The 18,270-nt window shown below is 41.0% G+C and overlaps 1 protein-coding gene across 1 annotated transcript in view; it reads left to right on the forward strand.

Moving 5' to 3' along the window:
* The window catches only part of fbn2b (fibrillin 2b), a 274,386-nt gene that overhangs the window by 249,591 nt on the left and 6,525 nt on the right, over positions 1 to 18,270 (forward strand). The window contains exons 53-62 of the mRNA XM_059991505.1: positions 60 to 179; positions 330 to 452; positions 1,498 to 1,629; positions 8,221 to 8,346; positions 9,420 to 9,626; positions 11,207 to 11,332; positions 13,073 to 13,195; positions 15,451 to 15,567; positions 16,760 to 16,888; positions 18,021 to 18,140. Of these exons, the coding sequence (XP_059847488.1) occupies positions 60 to 179; positions 330 to 452; positions 1,498 to 1,629; positions 8,221 to 8,346; positions 9,420 to 9,626; positions 11,207 to 11,332; positions 13,073 to 13,195; positions 15,451 to 15,567; positions 16,760 to 16,888; positions 18,021 to 18,140 (1,323 nt within the window). The remainder of the gene's footprint in view (positions 1 to 59; positions 180 to 329; positions 453 to 1,497; positions 1,630 to 8,220; positions 8,347 to 9,419; positions 9,627 to 11,206; positions 11,333 to 13,072; positions 13,196 to 15,450; positions 15,568 to 16,759; positions 16,889 to 18,020; positions 18,141 to 18,270) is intronic.

Consider the following 18,270-nt stretch of genomic DNA (forward strand, 5'->3'; position numbering starts at 1 on the left):
ACTCTGCTGGCTGCTCTATATTACTCAGGACTAATTCTGGTGTCTGTGCTTGTGTCCAGATATTGTCGAATGCAGCATCGGTAACCCCTGTGGTAATGGTACCTGCATTAATGTCATTGGGGCGTTTGAGTGCGAATGTGATGATGGATTTGAACCTGGACCAATGGCCACTTGTGAAGGTAGGGTAGCCACTTTACAAATTTAACAGGATATCTGTCATGATAAGATTGCCAATGGGTATCTTGGAGTGAGCGACAATTATGTTTAATCAACTATCATTGAAAGCTTCTGGGGAATTATCTAACAAGCATTTTGTTTATTTTTTACAGATATCAACGAATGTTCTCTCAATCCTCTGCTGTGTGCATTCCGCTGCATCAACACCTATGGTTCCTATGAATGCACGTGTCCTGGAGGTTATACTCTGAGGGATGACCGCAAGATGTGTAGAGGTAATGAATGAATGGCAGTATTTACACTGAGCCTTAGAGTGACGCAGAACCAATCAGATGCTTTCTGTGAATTACCTTTATAATTTGATTAAAAATATACGATGAGAGTATAATATTATCAATTTAGCAGATTCACCAGAAGATCAATAATTAAAGCTTGCATTTAAACATGGATGGTTATTTTAATCGATTCGGGACTTAATAGATTGTTTATTGTAACAGCTAAGTCAAAATGCCCCTCTCAGCTGTTGCATTCGTATTAACCAAGAAAACAGGAGGAAATACCCAAACCAGATGGGGTGTCAGCAAAGTCAGCTAAGTCACCTTTAGTGATTACTAATGTCAGAACCAAATAATAATTCACGTTTCAGATGCAAAGCAACGGTTAGTGGTTGGGTGGCGGTCAAATATGGCTGTTTTACCAATTCCATACATGAGGTTATGAATTCCACTTTGTGAATGACTAACTATATGGTCAATTTATAATGTAACCAGATCCTACTATGTAATGAACACAATACAACTGCAGTTTGACCAGAATTTGCTGCGGCATATCCATATTCAGCCGCAAATAGCCAAAAAGAAAAATCAGCTATTCCACAAGCTGGTCTAAGTCCTGACAATGTATCACACACCCAGGTGAAAGAAGCGACAGCTGGATAATGAGGTTCTCCTAATAACAGGAACCTCAATTTATGAAGTATTTTATAAGCTTCAGATACAATCAAGATACTTCATTGGAATGTTATCAAATAAAGTAAAATGTGGAGAGCCAGAATGAAAGGAAAGGTGAATTCCTGTTAGCATGTGGATGCTACATCTATGACTGAACTTTTATCCTTAACTTCACACAAGGGACTACACAAGAATTTCCATTTTCAAGGTATGCTAATATTTAGAGTAAGATTTGCCCCTATATTTTTGATAAAATGCTAGAAAGATGCACAGTGGTATGTACTACCGTCAGTGGGTAAATGGCTTGAAGAGAAGCAGATAGCAGTGCACTGTCTTCGCATTGCTGACTGCTGCTTATCCCTGATTGCAGATTTGGATGAATGCTTGGAAGGATTACATGACTGTGAATCCCAAGGGATGATGTGCAAGAACCTGATTGGCACCTTCATGTGTATCTGCCCACCGGGAATGATGCGAAGACCAGATGGAGAGGGCTGCATGGGTACGTCTGTCTGTTTGTTTGTCTCTCTGGCTGACGTCTTCAATGGCCAGTCCACATGGGCTCAAGAAGTTTATAATCACGTCTTAGTGACATTACTCCTCCTTCAGGAGGGTGATAAAGCTGGGGTCTCCTCCAGGTTTTGAGCCCATCACTACTGATGAGAAAACACACAGCGCTACCAGAAGATGGAGTTGGAGTTGAAAATGCAGCAAAAATCTCTGTATTTTTATTGATTTGCCTCCATGTCTTCCACAGATTAAAACAGAGGAAGGAAGTCACTGTCCACCCCTCAAATAACAAACTACAGGGCCCTTGTTCAATACCCAAAGGACCATTGCTACCCCTCTTCTTGTATCTCTAGATTTGGGAGATTATCCCTGTCAGCAGGAATGGAAACAGGTGTTCTGTGCAGTTTTACCTCCCCTCTGATGTCCCCTCTTATCTGCCCTCCGTAATTTATCTGGCATCAAAAGCACAATAGCACTATTGGCTAAGAATGTGTTCATGTTGTGCCTTCTATTTTATGATGATTTAATGTAGATGAATTCAGGCGAAGGATTCGGAATTTGATTATTTTAGATATGTGATCTAGCATGCATCCCAGTTGTTTGTGATGATATTGAGTTTGCTGTCCACAAAGTTCTGAACTCAGATGAGGATCTTAAGCTTTATCCAATATAGAAAGCTACAGGTATGGTCAGTAAAGGACCACTACTCTTCAAAGGCTAGATTATTTTTTCTGTTTATCCTTCATGGCGAGTTTAGCTGCCAGTACTTACTATTTGAGCATAGGTTCCCCCCTCCCTATCAAGGAGGGGGGATACTTACAGCTAGCAAAGTAGTTTAAATACAGTTCATTTATTTTTAGTGATACATGTTTATGTTTAGATACAATTCTTAAAATACATTTAAGACTCGGTGGATTTCTAGCTTAAAAAGTTACCAAATTACAAGTAATGTCTAAAACACAAAGGATTTCCCAAACACATGTTCAATTCTGATAAGTTAAAAAGACATACAGTGGCATGCAGAAGTTTGGGCACCCCTGGTCAAAATTTCTGTTACTGGGAATAGCTGAGTGAGTAAAAGATTACTTGATTTCCAAAGGCGTAAAGTTAAAGATGACATATTTCTTTAATATTTTAAGCAAGATTACTTTTTTATTTACATCTTTTACAGTTTCAAAATAACAAAAATGTTTCTTAGCTTAGATGCTGAGAAGGCATTTGATAGGGTGGATTGGATATACTTAGACTATACTTTGGAAAAAATGGGTTTTAATGCAACATTTTGAAGTTGGATGAAGACACTGAATAAAGATCCAATTTCCAGGGTTAGAGTAAATGGATACTGTTCCTATTTCTTCAGGCTTAAAAGGGGAACCTGACAGGGGAGTCCCCTATCCCTGATATTATTTGCCTCAAGCATTGAACCACCAGCTGAGTTAATAAGACAAAATGAACAAATTGAGGGTATAACAGGTAAAGGAGGTATAACGCATAAAATAGCTTTATTTGCAGATGACATTCTTCTCTTTATAAAGAATCCTTTTTCATCGGTTCCCCTGCTTATGCAATGTTTGAGAAGCTATGGAGAGGTCTCTGGATACAAAGTTAACAAAGCGAAATCTGAAGCTATGATGATTACAGGGACCTGCCCAAGCCAGCTGGATGATGAAGTGACTTTTTGTTGGCCAAAACAGGGCTTTAGATATTTGGGGGTTTGTTTAACTCATAGTTCCTTCCAGCTCTTTGCAGCCAATTATGTTAAACTTATTAATCAAGTGAGGAGAGATCGTGAACATTGGGAGATGCTTCCTTTATCACTGATAGGTAAAGTAGACGTGATCAGGATGAATATTTTGCCCAGGTTTCTTTTTCTTTTCAGTGCTCTACCCATAATAGTTCCTACATCTACTTTTAAAATCTTGGATAGACTCATCAGTAGGTTTATATGGCAGAGAAAGAGGTCAAGGGTGAGACTAGAAGTTTTACACTCAAATAAACAACAGGGAGGTTTAGCTTTACCTCATTTGGGCTGCCCAGTTAAGAGCAATTGTGTCATGGATCAGAGAAGACGTGGATTCAAGATGGGTTCACGTAGAGCAAAATCCAATTGGCGAGTTATCTTTAGCAGCTCTTCCCTTTTTAAATCCAAACGTGTGGAAGAATGTTCAGACTCAGAATGAATGGGTTAACTATACATTGAAAGTATGGGATAGAGTTAGGAAAAAATTAGTTCTTCCAAGGACTATAACAAGGACAACCAGAACTGCATTCATTTCAGATTTTATTCCAGCAAGACTGGATTTTCTGGTTTTAACAGGTGAGCGCAAAGAGGCCTGGTCCTTGTGGACCAAAGGTTTGATGGTGAGGCGCTCAAATCTTTCTCCAAACTCCAAATTGAATTCGACCTTGTATTCCACATCCCATTCCCAATCTGATATATCTATCCATGGCCTCCTCTACTGTCAAAATGAATCTAAACTCAGGTTGGAGGAACAACACCTTATATACCAGCTGGGTAGCCTCCAACCTGATGGCATGAACATTGACTTCTCTAACTTCCGTTAATGCCCCTCCTCCCCTTCTTACCCCATCCCTGACATACTGTTGTTTTTTTTCTCTCTCTCTCTCTGCCCATCACTCTGCCTGTTCTCCATCTCCCTATGGCGCTGTGGTGCTCTGTATCCCTTTATCCAATCACCTTTCCAGCTCTTAGCTTCATCCCACCCCCTCCGGTCTTCTATCATTTCGCATTTCCTCCTCCCCCCACTACTTTCAAATCTCTTACTATCTTTCCTTTCAGTTAGTCCTGACGAAAGGTCTCGGCCCGAAACGTCAACAGTGCTTCTCCCTATAGATGCTGCCTGTCCTGTCCATTTTGTGTGTGTTGTTCAACCTTGTATCAAATGACTTTTATAGGTTCCTCCAAATTAGACATTACGTCACACAAAGAATAGAGCAATCTTAAAATACAGCCAAATAACTTGGAAAAATTTTGGATAGAGATCATCGTGGGTAGGACGCAATCCCAGAAAGTTGTTTCTTGTATATATAAAAAAAAATACACCTGGATACAATGGATAACATGTTACATGTTAAACATAAGTGAGAATTGGAGGTAAATACCATAATAGAAGAGGAAGAGTGGGAGAGGTCTTGGGAGTTGTGGCACAAATGCTTGAATAGTCCCAATGGGAGGGAATTTGCTTGAAAAATAAGGACGAGGTACTTTAAAACCCCGTTAGTAATATCATTATACGCAGAAAAAAACAGCAGACTTTACTGGAGAGGCTGTGGCCTAGTGGGAGATTTTGCACTTATATTCTGGGACTGTCCCAAATTAAGGGAATTTTGTTACAAGGTCACTGAGGAAATAAGAAGGATTTTAGATATAAGTATACCCTTCGAACCTAGTCATTTAATTTTGGGCAACCTCCTACAATCTGCATTAAAAGAATAAACAATGCATGTTAAGAGTCTTGATTCTGATTGCTTGTAAAATGATAACTGTCAACTGGTTTAAATCTCACCCACCCACATTGGAACAATGGATACAGAGACTGAAAGAAGTGAACTGTATGGAAAATATCACTGCAAGTTTACAACTGAAAATGGACTCTGGAAAGATGGAGCTCTGTTATAGTGTACCTGGCACAGTGAAAGGGACCTGGACTTGAGTTGACTTACTGAGGACTGTGATTTTATTTAAAATAGATGTAAATCTACATTGAGGGGTGATGTAAAGTATGTGGATCATGTGTATGTTTGTGTTTGTATGTAATTGTATGTATGTGCTCTTTGTTTCTTTTTTCCCTTGCTCCTATTCTCTTCTACCCCTGGTATTGTTAATATAGGTATTTACCATTGTGTAGTCAACTGTGAACTAATAGCCAATGCTTGTTTGTAGATATGTGTTTGTTCAATAAAGTTTTTAAAAAAAACAAAAATGGAAAAGGGCCCAAAGCAAAAGTGTGGGCAACCTGCATGGCAAGTATCACAGCTTATAAACACTTTCTGTAGCCAACTAAGAGTCTTTCAGTTCTTGTTTGGTGGATTTTTCCCCATTCTTCCTTACAAAAGGCTTCTAGTTCTGTGAGATTCTTGGGCTATCTTGCATGCACTGCTCTTTTGAGGTCTATCCACAGATTTTCGATGTTTAGGTTGGGGGACTGTGAGGGCCATGGCAAAACCTTCAGCTTGCGCCTCTTGAGGTAGCCCATTGTGGATTTTGAGGTGTGTTTAGGATCATAACCTCTTTTCACCTTCAGCTTTTTTACAGACAGTGTGATGTTTACTTCCAGAATTTGCTGGTATTTAATTGAATTCATTCTTCCCCTTACCAGTGAAATGTTCCCTGTGCCACTGACTGCAACACACGCCCAAAGTATGATCGATTCCCCCCACCCCCCCCATGCTTAACAATTGGAGAGGTGTTACTTTCATGAAATTCTTCATCCTTTTTCCAACTAACATACCTTTGCTCATTGCGGCCAAAAAGTTCCATTTTATCTTCATCAGTCCACAGGACTTGTTTCCAAAATGCATCAGGCTTGTTTAGATGTTCTTTTACAAACTTCTGTTGCTGAATTTTGTGGTGAGGATGCAGGAAAAGTTTTCTTCTGATGACTCTTCCATGAAGGTCATATTTGTGCAGGTGTTGCTGCAGAGTATAACAGTGCACCACCACTCCAGAGTCTGCTAAATCTTCCTGAAGGTCTTTTGCAGTCAAACAGGGATTTTGATTTGTCTTTCTAACAATCCTACAAGTGGTTCTCTCAGAAAGTTTTCTTGGTCTTCCAGATCTCAACTCGACCTCCACTGTTCCTGTTAACTGCCATTTCTTAATTACATTACGAACTGAGGAAACGACTACCTGACAACACTTTGCTATCTTATATCCTTCTCCTGCTTTGTGGACATCATTTATTTTAATTTCCAGAGTGCTAGACAGCTGCTTAGAGGAGCCCATGGCTGCTGATTGTTGGGACAAGGTTTGAGGCGTCAGAGTATTTATAATAAAGCTTTGAAATTTGCATCACCTGGCCTTTCCTAATGATGACTGTGAACAAACCATAGCCCTGACAAGCTAATTAAGGTCTGAGACCTTGGTAAAAGTTATCTGAGAACTCAAATCTCTTGGGGTGCCCAAACTTTTGCATGGTGCTCCTTTTCTTTTTTTCACTCTAAAATTGTACAAAACAACAATAATACACTAATCTTGCTTAAAATGTTGAAAAGAATGTTTCATCTTTAACTTTATGACTTTTGGAAATCAGTTCATCTTCTACTTATTTAACTATTCTCAGTAATAGAAGTTTTGACCAAGGGTGCCCAAACTTTTGCATGCCACTGTACCAACAAGTTGCAGATCATAGATTTTAGTAGATCATAGATCTTTCTTTCTTCTTGTCATTCCATGACTATTCTCAACAAACCTGACTGATCTCTTACATTTATTCTTTTTTTTTTGGTACTTGGCAACTTCACAAGATGTGATTTTTTTTTCAGATACCTTTGCTTAGAAATTCCCACAGACAATCTTAGCAGCTTCTGGGGATGGAGATCCCAAACACCCAAAATTAAAGCTGTGAGGACTGACCCTCTTGAGTACAATTATCTCCCAACTATCAGTAGATCAGCTATTTGATGTGCTAAGTGATAGTATCGGTCTGGTCTGCAAGCTTTCTTGAACTAAATAACTTAGACAGTGTTGCATGGTTTGTTGCAAGGCCAATTAACATTATAGATGGTGCTGCTGGTTTGCAGAGCTGTCCTTTTAACTTCAGATTGATTATTGAATGCAATTTACATGAGGAACTGAGGACTGGTTGTTGTTTATAACAAGAAGCTGAACAAGGAATAATGTTTGGGAGTTTAAATTGCTCAAAAACAATTCTTTGACCCCTGAAAGAGTCAGCTGCGGTGTTAGAAAGCTGAGCTTGGCAAAAAGACCCCGTGGGCCCTGGACAGTGAACATCCATTGCATTATAAATATTGAGTCTGTTCCTGATGTAATAAACTTTATTAAGAGATACTGATCAATGAAGTTAGTGTTTGGTTCTGAAGTACCTTGACAGTCACAAAACAGTGAACCTGGGGTTAATAGTACCTCTTACAAAGCAAGTTCTGGTATTCACTTACTTTTCCAAAAACTTGATCAAGTGCAGTTTTGAGTGACCAAGTTTGAAAGAATAATTGCTTATGTTTATTTCACTTAAATTCATCATGGAGCAAAGTTGCAGCCAGGTAAAATGTTAAAAGCATAGTATTTACAATTTTGGATGTCAGTTTTACTCAATTCCAATTCTCCTGTAAGAGCATCGTGGGCTCAACCTTTGCCCCCAAGTTGAGCATTTAATCTAGTCTGACTCTTTAGTCTCATTGAAATGGAGCACAATATTGCCAAAGGTTTGTCTTAGTACAGATTCAGACAGTTCTTGTCTGTTGAGTAAAAAATAACCTAACTACAAATTTAAATTCTTTCATCTTTATGTAAAACAATAATGAGAGATAGGATAAAGCATTGTTTATAAATCCGAGACTTTATTTCAACATGCAAGTTAATATTCTACTGGAATATTTCCAGATGAAAATGAGTGCCGCACTAAACCAGGAATATGTAAGAATGGACGATGTATTAACACGGTGGGCAGCTACCAGTGTGACTGTAATGAAGGGTTCTTGGAAAATCCATCAGCGACAGAGTGCCTTGGTGAGTAGAAAATTTAAGCATGTCCACAGGATCTGCTGAAATACTAACGACATTCAATGTGATATCAGGAGGTCTTGAATTACAGGGCAGCACTGATAATAGTGAGAAAACTGTAAAATTAATTATTGTGTGATGAGCATTCTGGCTGCCAGAGTTAGCAGAGGTTTCACAATCAGTATCTAGAGAAACTCGGTGTAATCTGGATTATTCTGCAGTCTGATGCTGTTCAATTCCAGCATTCAATGTAAAAGTGAAGCTTTCCAAATAGGACAACAATGTGCAGCGGTTGAATAATTTGATTGTTAATCCTCTGTCAAATGACCACGATTATATTACCCAGCTAGGTTAAATACTGAGTCGGAGGTTAGTGCTGAACTGAGCAGGTTTCATTAGCCTATGAAACCCCAGGGCACCAATTCCTTCCATTGTACTAACAGTTGGTTGGAAGATGCCTGTCCCATCTCAGTGATGGGGGCCATTGATTCTATGTATCACAGGCCCTTAATTTACTAGTTTACTGTAGATATATAAAGTGGCCTGGAAATCTCCTGGTCCCACAATGATGGTTTAATCCTACACCACGCAGTACAGACAGCCCTTTTTGGAAAAAGATTATACCGTTACACAACACAGTCCCAGATCAGGCAGTTTATACTTTTAGTATAATTCAGTGCATTCTTCATTCTGTAACGCAGTTGGCCATTTTCTCCCCTCACCCTCCTCTCTCCCCCTCCTCTCTCCCCCTCCTCTCTCCCCCCCCTCATTTAAACAGTGTTTACATTCTCATCAGAGCACAAATTAAAATGTAAATGAAAGATGAAGAGAGAAAGAAAGGATTATTTTTATAAAGTGTGTCTCTAAGGTTAGGACATCCCAAAGCACTTAACAGCTAATGAAAGAAATAAATAAACCAACAGGTAAATGAAATAAATGATAATGGAAGGGTCTTTTGTCCACGCATTTCTTAGTTTCTGCAGTTATGAATCATTTTTTGCTTTAAACCTGAACTGATGTCTCCTGTTACGCTAGCTGGACAGCCATTTTAACTCTATACCATATCCTTCTAATCGCAGATAATCGCCAGGGCTTCTGTTTCACCGAAGTTTTACAGACAATGTGCCAGATGTCATCCACCAACCGTAACCTAGTCACCAAGTCTGAATGCTGCTGTAATGGAGGCAGGGGTTGGGGAAATCAGTGTGAGCTGTGCCCCCTGCCAGGGACAGCCCAGTATAAGAAAATGTGCCCACATGGACCTGGCTATGCTACAGATGGTAGAGGTATGGCAAACATCGATTAATTTAGTCATAATTGGGTCCCTAGGGTATTTACCCAACAAGTATTACACAATGTGCTGGACAAGCTCGGCAGGTCAGGCAGGATGGGAATAAACAATCGACGTTTCGAGTCGAGATCCTTCATCAGGGCTGACCTGCTGAGCTCCTCCAGTGCATTGTATGTATTTCTCCAGATTTCTGGCATCTGCAGTACCTCTTGTGTCAAGCGAACAAGAAAGACTGGTACACTGGGAATTGCAAAATGTAATGTGATTAAATTCCATTTAATGGCAGAATTTCCAAGATAGATTTTTGGTAATATGGTACCATGCACAAGCAGTAGCAAAAACATCAACCCTCGCCCTCACCCTCCCCTCTCTCGCTCCAGCAAAAGCATCAAGCCCACCACCTACCAGGCAAGCAATAGCAAAGCCCCCAGAGACTATGATCTAGTCTATCAAAAACTACTGTTCATCCCCACACTACGACCTCTCACTAGCAAAGGAGAGAGAGCTATCACTCCCATAACAAACAAGAGGAAAGACCAACAGCTCACTGTTTCGACATTACAATCTGCAGCATTGCGTATTTGAGTTCCCTCTGACTTGAGGACCAGCAGGCTCTCACCATTGAGGAGAGATTGCTCAAGTGCAGGGGCCTTCTTTCAACAGCAGAGTATGCTGGTGTCTCTATTTTTCAACCTCCCGCTACGCTTCAGTCAATGACATTGGCGAGGAACCATGTTGCCTACGTCATCCAGGCCACACCTGGAGATACTGAAATGCCAGTTCATCCAGCTCCAGATGAGAACCTACCAACCATAGTTTGAGTGCAGTTGTAGATCACAGGTTCTGACAGGACCCCAGCCACCTTGTAAAGGAAAACAGAGACTCAAGTAAAGAAGAAATTAAACTGTTCTGCAGATGAACTGGAAGAAGTCACCCAGGTCTACAGAAACCTCTAGCACCATCTTTAGCTCCTCACCTCCAACTGATCAGATGTACAGTCAAAAACTGAACAACATTTTGTATTAGTCGAACCCTCGTCGGATTAGTAATAATAAAATGCTCTGGAACATCTCGTCAGGAATTCCACTAGTGATCACGTTCACTGGGGTATAAATTCAAAGATGCAAGCAACTACAGATGGTGAATACTGGAGCAAAAAAAACTGCTGGAGAAAGCCAGTGGATCGAGCTGCATCTGTGGAGGATGGAATGGGATTGTCGATACTTTGGGTAAAGACCCTTCATCAGGACGGTGGTAGAAATTCAATGACCCTTTAACACACTAGTGGATGTAATGATGCTGTTCTGCCACTTATATGGAACTGAATATTAGAAGTAGAAGAGGGCAGAATAGTTCATTAGCAATGATGACGATAAAGCTGCCGGATTATCGTAAGATCTCATTTAATTCACTATTATTTTTAGATCTGTCATTAGTTGGTTCTGAGCTGCTCTCTGAAATGGCCCAAAATGCTGCCCAATATGATGGCAATTGGAACTGGCAGTACGTAATGGTCTTGCCAGTGACACCCACATCCTATGAATACAAAACAAACCTTTCTGATATATTTTACAGATATCGATGAATGCAGAGTGATGCCAAACTTGTGTAAAAATGGACAGTGCATAAATACTATGGGTTCCTTCCGCTGTTTCTGTACTAAGGGATACACCACTGATTTAACAGCCACCTCCTGCATTGGTAAGAAACTTTTAAATCATCCTTTTAAGAGAACAAATGATGCTCAGCAGCCTTACAGGCTTAGCCTTACACTCTGGATATCTGAATATTACTGTTTAGAGAAAAGTATGTATCAGGTGAAGAGGCAAGAATCGAAACCCTGGACTAATGTTGAAAATATGGTATGATCATCAAGGCTTTGTCAGGAAACAGGGATCAGGTGGCCCAGACTTCGGGGGTAAAGAGGGGAGGGAATACTGAAAACTTTCAAGTGCTAGGATAGAACAGATAGACATTTACGTGTTGATTTCCTCAGAACAAGGATATATTATGGAGAAAGAGAGCAGTGGGATAGAGTTTAGAATTGAAAGGTGGAAATTCTGAGAAACACTGACTAGGATAGTGTCAATAAAATCAAGAGAAGAACTGATAAAAAGAAAGATGTTAATGAAGTCTCCCGTTTTATGAGGAAACCTTTTCTTGTGTACTTTGAAGATTTTGGAAGATTTTCCATGTCTGAGAGATGGTTTCCACTGAGGATTAAAAATTGCTGCAGAAAATCATAGCATCTTTGAATAAGGAAGTACTCAAGCCTAAATCTAACGTGTGGAGTTAATGGCATTCAGTGAAACAAGCTCTCAGGGAATGAGCAGGGATTTGTTTGTTAAAGTGTCAGCAGACAGAGACACAGAGAGCTGTAGAAATTAAAACAGCAATGTTCCCAAAAAAAAACAAATATTGAAATTGCTGTACCTTAAAATTAAACTAGTTGGTCACATGGAGCATACTGGCCAGGCTGAGACTGACATTTCCAGTCATTATTTTCTATGTTTGTGTTAAAATAGGTTGCTGTAATTGGACGTGAGAGCTCTTCAAGTTAGACCATAGACTTAGGAACAAAATTAGGACATTCAGCCCAGGAGTTTGCTCTCCCACTTGATTATAGCTGATTCATTTTTCTTTCTCAATCATGTTCTCCTGCCTTCTCCACCTAACCTTACTAATCAAGAACCAATCAACCTTTGCTTAAAATATACCCAATTTCTTGGCCTCAGCAACCATCTGTGGCAGTGGATTTCACAGATTTACCACCCTCTGACTAAATAAATCCCTCCTCATATCTGTTCTAAACAGATGTCTTTTTATTCTGAGTCTGTGCTCACTGATCCTAGACTCCCACTATTGGAAGCATCCTCTCCACATTCACTCTATTCCAGGCTTTTCAACGTTCAGTTGGTAAGTTGGTGATCCTGCAGCGTAACTTCAGCACTACGCGCCTACTCAGTGGGTAAGAGCACTACCTGGAATGTAACAGACATTAGTAACAAGATCCTGGGACCAAGCCAACATATTCTGTATTAATGGATCGTTACTATAGGAGCTGTTGGCCTTGGTATCCCATGTAGAGGGGAGAGGAGGATAGTTCTCCAGTGACTTACCCACCTGGGCATCACAAGGCAGGATCAAGCTCAGCTCTAATGCCCACAGAGTTAAACTGCCTGCCACCACTCACTGTTTCAGGTTAGGTCCATCAGTAGTGTAACACATGTCCTCTTTGATATTTTCAATGAAAAAAGATCATGAATGAAAAGTCATTTCATTCATCTCATCAGTGTTCTCTGAACTCTTATTCCTTCAGAACTGGCATTGAACCTGGGCTGGGTTAGTGCCTCATGTCCATGCTGACTCTGCAAACCAGGTACATGGGAACTCCAGGTGTATTTCAAAACTTAATGTCTTCTTTCTCATTGTTGCCTTCAGATCACGATGAGTGCGCCCAATCACCCAAACCATGCAACTTCATCTGCAAGAACACAGAAGGCAGCTACCAATGCTCCTGCCCAAGAGGCTACATCCTGCAAGAAAATGGCAAGACATGTAGAGGTAAGAGACAGAGGCACTGCACCCACTGCAACAGCATCAAATGTAGTTACGGCTGCCTGGACGGCACTTCAGAACCAGACTGTAATGGGCTCAAGACCCAGCTGGACACTTGAACACTGAATCCGTGTTGACATTCCAGCACTGCAGAGGGAGTACTACTACCAAGAGAAGTATTGTCATGTAGATATACAGTTAAACTAAGTCCTTGATTGCTCTGGAATGGACGTAACTGGTCCATGAAACTATTTCAAAGAGGAGTGGGGGGTCTTTCCCACTCCTCAACCCAGAATCTGTATCAAATTACCATGGTGCACTTCATTGCTCGTCAATTGATTGCCATGTCTCCTACGTTACAATGGTGCTTAGGACCCAAGATAGCACCCAAGCTTTGGACTCTTCTGCCTCCTCAATTCTAGATCCTACTGCACCCCAAGTTATGCCGAGAACTGGACCCTCCTCCATTCCAAGCCATGGACTTGATTTTATGTCAAACTCTGAATCCTATCCCAGTCCTACTCCATCCTGAGGCCTGGGCCTAGAAATTCAGTGGCATGGCACTTTTTTTTATTTTGTTTTTTATTGAGATGCAGCACGGAATGGGCCCTCCCAGCCCTTCGAGCTGCACCACCCAGCAACCCCCAATTTAACCCAAGTCTAATCACGGGACAATTTACAACAACCAATTAACCTACCAACTGGTATGTCTTTGGACCGTGGGAGGAAACCAGAGCACGGGGAGAACTTACAAGCTCCTTATAGGCAGCAGCAGAAATTGAACCCGGGTCACCTGTACTGTAAGGAGTTGTGCTAACCACTACACTACCGTTTTAAGGCATTACAGATTTAATGGCGACGTAAAATTTCAACCTGTAGCATCCTTCAAGTGCACGTGCCACGTAATGATTGCTTGATTCATAGATTCATGTACAGGACTATTCAGCTAATCATATCCATTTCAGCCAAAATGAAGCTATTTATTACTCACACCTCCCAGTTATCAGTCATTAGAAAAGCTCATTCAGGTTTCTGTTAATTAGGATGTGGATTTCTGCCTCACCACCCTTTTAACAAGTGAGTTCCAAGCCCCACTTCTCTTTTAGGTAGACTCCTCATCACACCTGGTAACGCTTCCACTCATTTATATTACACAATATCACTTGGTTATTGACCTCTCATAGAGGAAACTCCTTTTTATTCATCCTGTTCCTGCCTGTTATAAATTTATACACCTTGATTAAATCTTCTTTTACTCCTTTGTTCCAAAGTAAAACAACCCCACCTTAGTCAGTCTCTCCTCCAACCAACACATCATTTTCCCTCGTTCGCTTCCTGGACCCCTGGCCGCCATTGACTAGTATATCCAGGTCAGCAACTGGACCAGGCTCCAACTCCTAGCTCTGTGCTGTTTTCTTGCTTTCCATTGCTTCCCGTACTGAGCACTGACTCTTAAGTCGGGGCTGAGTTTAGTGTTACCTCCTTCCCGTTTGGCGTACATATGTGACATCAATGAACAGTTGGTTTCATTGCTTTGCAGAACTGCTGAAGGTAGTTTGCACCTTTCCTTCGCACATTGCTCAAGTCTTTCGGTGAAATATGTGTGTATAAACCACATAGTCAGGCACCAGAATGTTCATGCCACCTGCCTCCCTTCCCTTCCTGCCACACATGCCATTTTAAGGCATGTTTACTAGGGTTTTGAATTGCTACAATGTTAAAACAACTTTACCCTTTATAAACTCTCCCCAGGTCTTGCCAAGTACTCCTCAATTATGGGAAATTGCAATTATGTTCTTCAAGCTGCCAGCTAAAATACCCAAACGCCACTGTTAACGTGTCTATGAATTACAACAGTTTCTCATCAGATTTCTGGCAAAATCCTTTAAAGTGGTTATGACTATGGGGACATGGGAATTGAAGCAGGCCAACTGGCCCCTCAAGCCTTTTCCTTTATAAAATGAGGTCAAGGCAGGTCAGCTGGTTGGTAGTTGGCAACTATAAATTAACCCAAATGTTGGTGGATCATAGGAGAATCGCAGAGTTGATAGAGAATAAGTTACAGGGAAACAAGACCATATGACCATAAGACAACTGGGGGAATATCAGAGTCGGCCTGGATTTGATGGATGGAATCGTTTCCTACATAAAAGAAGTTGAGAAAATATGTCCTAGCCTTATGTACTCCTCTGTCCCACTGCACATTCTAGTTAATATCTCTTGGAATTATTCCAAATTTATTTCCTGTGTTTCCTCCATAGACCTTGATGAATGTTCCACCAAGCAGCATAATTGTCAGTTCCTGTGTGTAAACACAATTGGATCCTTCACGTGCAAGTGCCCACCAGGTTTCACACAGCACCACACTTCATGCATTGGTGAGTAAAATTCAGCAGTTTCAAAGCAACATACAACACAAAAGGACTGTTGAAGGGTCTTGGCTCGAAGCATCAACTATTTACTCTTTCCTGTAGCTGCTGCCTGGCCTGCTAAGATCCCCCAGCATTTTGTGTGTGTTGCTTTGGATTTCCAGTATCTGCAGATTTTCTCGCGTCGACGGTTTCAGTCAGATTTCCTGAGTTACTTCCCAACCTGGATCAATGTACGTTTGAACTAGCTAAGATGGGTCAGGTCTTAATTAATGCATGGGAAACTGGTGCCAATTAGCAAATGACATCACAGAGCATAAAGATATACAGCCATTCAGCCATGACGTTAGACTGACTTACAGTATATAAACCTACTCTATGATCAATCTTGCCCTTCCCTTCTACATAGGCAGAAAAATAAAGGGTTTCTTAAATGTTCCTATTGGATTAGCTTCCACCACCACCCCTGGCAGTGCATTCCACCACTCCCTGTATTAAAAAAAAGAGAGAGGCTTATTTCTGACAACTCCCCTAAATGTTCTTCCACTCACCTTAAAATAATACCCTTTGGTATTGACCATTGCCACCCTGTGAAAAAGGCTGTCCACTCTATCTATGCCACTTGTAATCTTATATACCTTTATCATGACTCATCTCCCTTTGCTCCAAATTGGAAAGCCCTAGCCTGAGCAATCTTTCTTCATAAGACATGTTCTCTAATCCAGAGGAATTCCAACATGGAATATGAACTATCTCATAAATACAGTGAAGCTTCATTTGGTAAGTGATACTTTCTCTGCCACCTGGGAATACTAAGTGGACAAATGCTCTGTACAGTATGGATTAGATGGGTAAATGTCCTGCCAGCAGTGAGGGTTGGGTTGACAAATACCTGGTTTAGTGTGGTTTTTGTGGCGTTGTGCTGACCAGTGTGGTACAGGCAGACCTAGATCAGGAACGATACTGAATTAATTGACCCAAACTGGAGAAAGTGAAAGGCTACAATTAGCCTCATTGCTGTCTTCTCGATATCACACTTTACTGAGTGTTACAGGTTATGCAAATGTATGTTTGAACAATGGTTCAGACAGAATGAGTTATGGCTTTAAAGCTCACAATTCCCGACCCCCACCCCACCATGTAGGATTTACTAGTTAACTAGCAAGACATTCTGGCAATTAATTTGTTTTCTTGTTGTCAGACAATAATGAATGCATGTCTCAGTCCCCGGTCTGTGGTTCCAAGGGCACTTGCCAGAATACACCTGGAAGTTTCAGCTGTGATTGCCAGAAAGGATTCTTACTGGATGATACTGGTTTAAACTGTGAAGGTATGGATGTGTGTAATTTTGTTCTGGTGTGCTAACCGCGTACTGCGTACAGAGCTGGTTCCTGCTCACATCTCTCTGAAGAAGTTCACGTAGATGGGCAAAAATTGGTTAAAGGTGCTTTGTGATAGATTGGCACAGGTTGACGGGGGCGGGGGTAAGGACCAGTGTATTTCCCATCTGAAGCCACAGTGTCATTGCTACACTTGACTGCTGTGAAATAAATCAACACTTACAAACTCGCCCTGTGGCAGTAAAGGAAAAGAGTGTCATGGATGTGAGGCAAAGATATCTGCTGGCAGAGGAGGAAATGTGTTCCATGCAACTCGTGACATCAATAGGCATGCGGCTGACACTGGGTTAATGTTACTCGGCTAAGATGAATCTCGCACAATGGTCCCAGGTCATTTTCCTGATAGCCTTGATTTCAGCCATGAAAACCGTATGTAAGTGAGGTGAATCATTATTACCCATGCAGTGTACAGTCCCCTTTGGATGTCAAACATTTTCATTTTTAATAACTACCTCTGCTTTGCTCGTGTAGAATATTTCTAACGTTTTTGTTGGTTAAAGGTAACTAGCATACTTATAGAGAATTTCCCAAAATGCATCTTTTCTGATCTCATGCCTTCACTTTTATTATTGGCTTGAAAATCCTGGAATTGCAACCTCTGCATGGACTCCCATCCATCAATCCTCATCCGAAGTCTATTCCCATTTCTGTGTCTTCCCACCAGGCAGGCCAGCCTCACCACTCTTCCACTCACCACATGTAGGAGGTGGAAACCTGGTTATTAAAAGCTTCCCCTCCAAATTTCTCTCTTATTTGTCCTTGCGAAAAAAAAACAGCCCAAAAGTTGCTTATAGTTTTCTAGTGGCAAGATGTCCAGAACTTCAAAATGTTCAAATAGTAGTGTTTAAGAGATTATTGAAACAGTAACAATGACAATTACAGGTTTTCACAAAATGGTGTCCAAATGACACAATGAATGTTGATGGGAGGTCCTTAAAGTCTTCCTGGATTTAAACCTCTAATGGTTTTCAGATTGTATTTTTGGTCAGCCCCCCCACCATCAATTCGGATCAGATCAGATCTCCATGATATCTCACAAACTCCTTCCTCTCCGACCCACAGATGTTGATGAATGTGATGGAAACCACCGCTGCCAGCACGGCTGCCAGAACATGTTGGGTGGGTACAGGTGCAGCTGCCCTCAAGGCTACATGCAGCACTACCAGTGGAACCAATGTGTGGGCAAGTATTGAAACTCTCTGGTTTGAAGTGTTCAAGACTCAATTGCGATTGAAACTGGGGAAGTGGGACCCTTCATCTTAACCTGCCATAAACTCAGGAAATCTGGCAGAGGTAGATTTAATCCAAGTGT

This window comes from Hypanus sabinus, chromosome 16, assembly GCF_030144855.1.
Source record: "Hypanus sabinus isolate sHypSab1 chromosome 16, sHypSab1.hap1, whole genome shotgun sequence".
Taxonomy (NCBI): domain Eukaryota; kingdom Metazoa; phylum Chordata; class Chondrichthyes; order Myliobatiformes; family Dasyatidae; genus Hypanus; species Hypanus sabinus.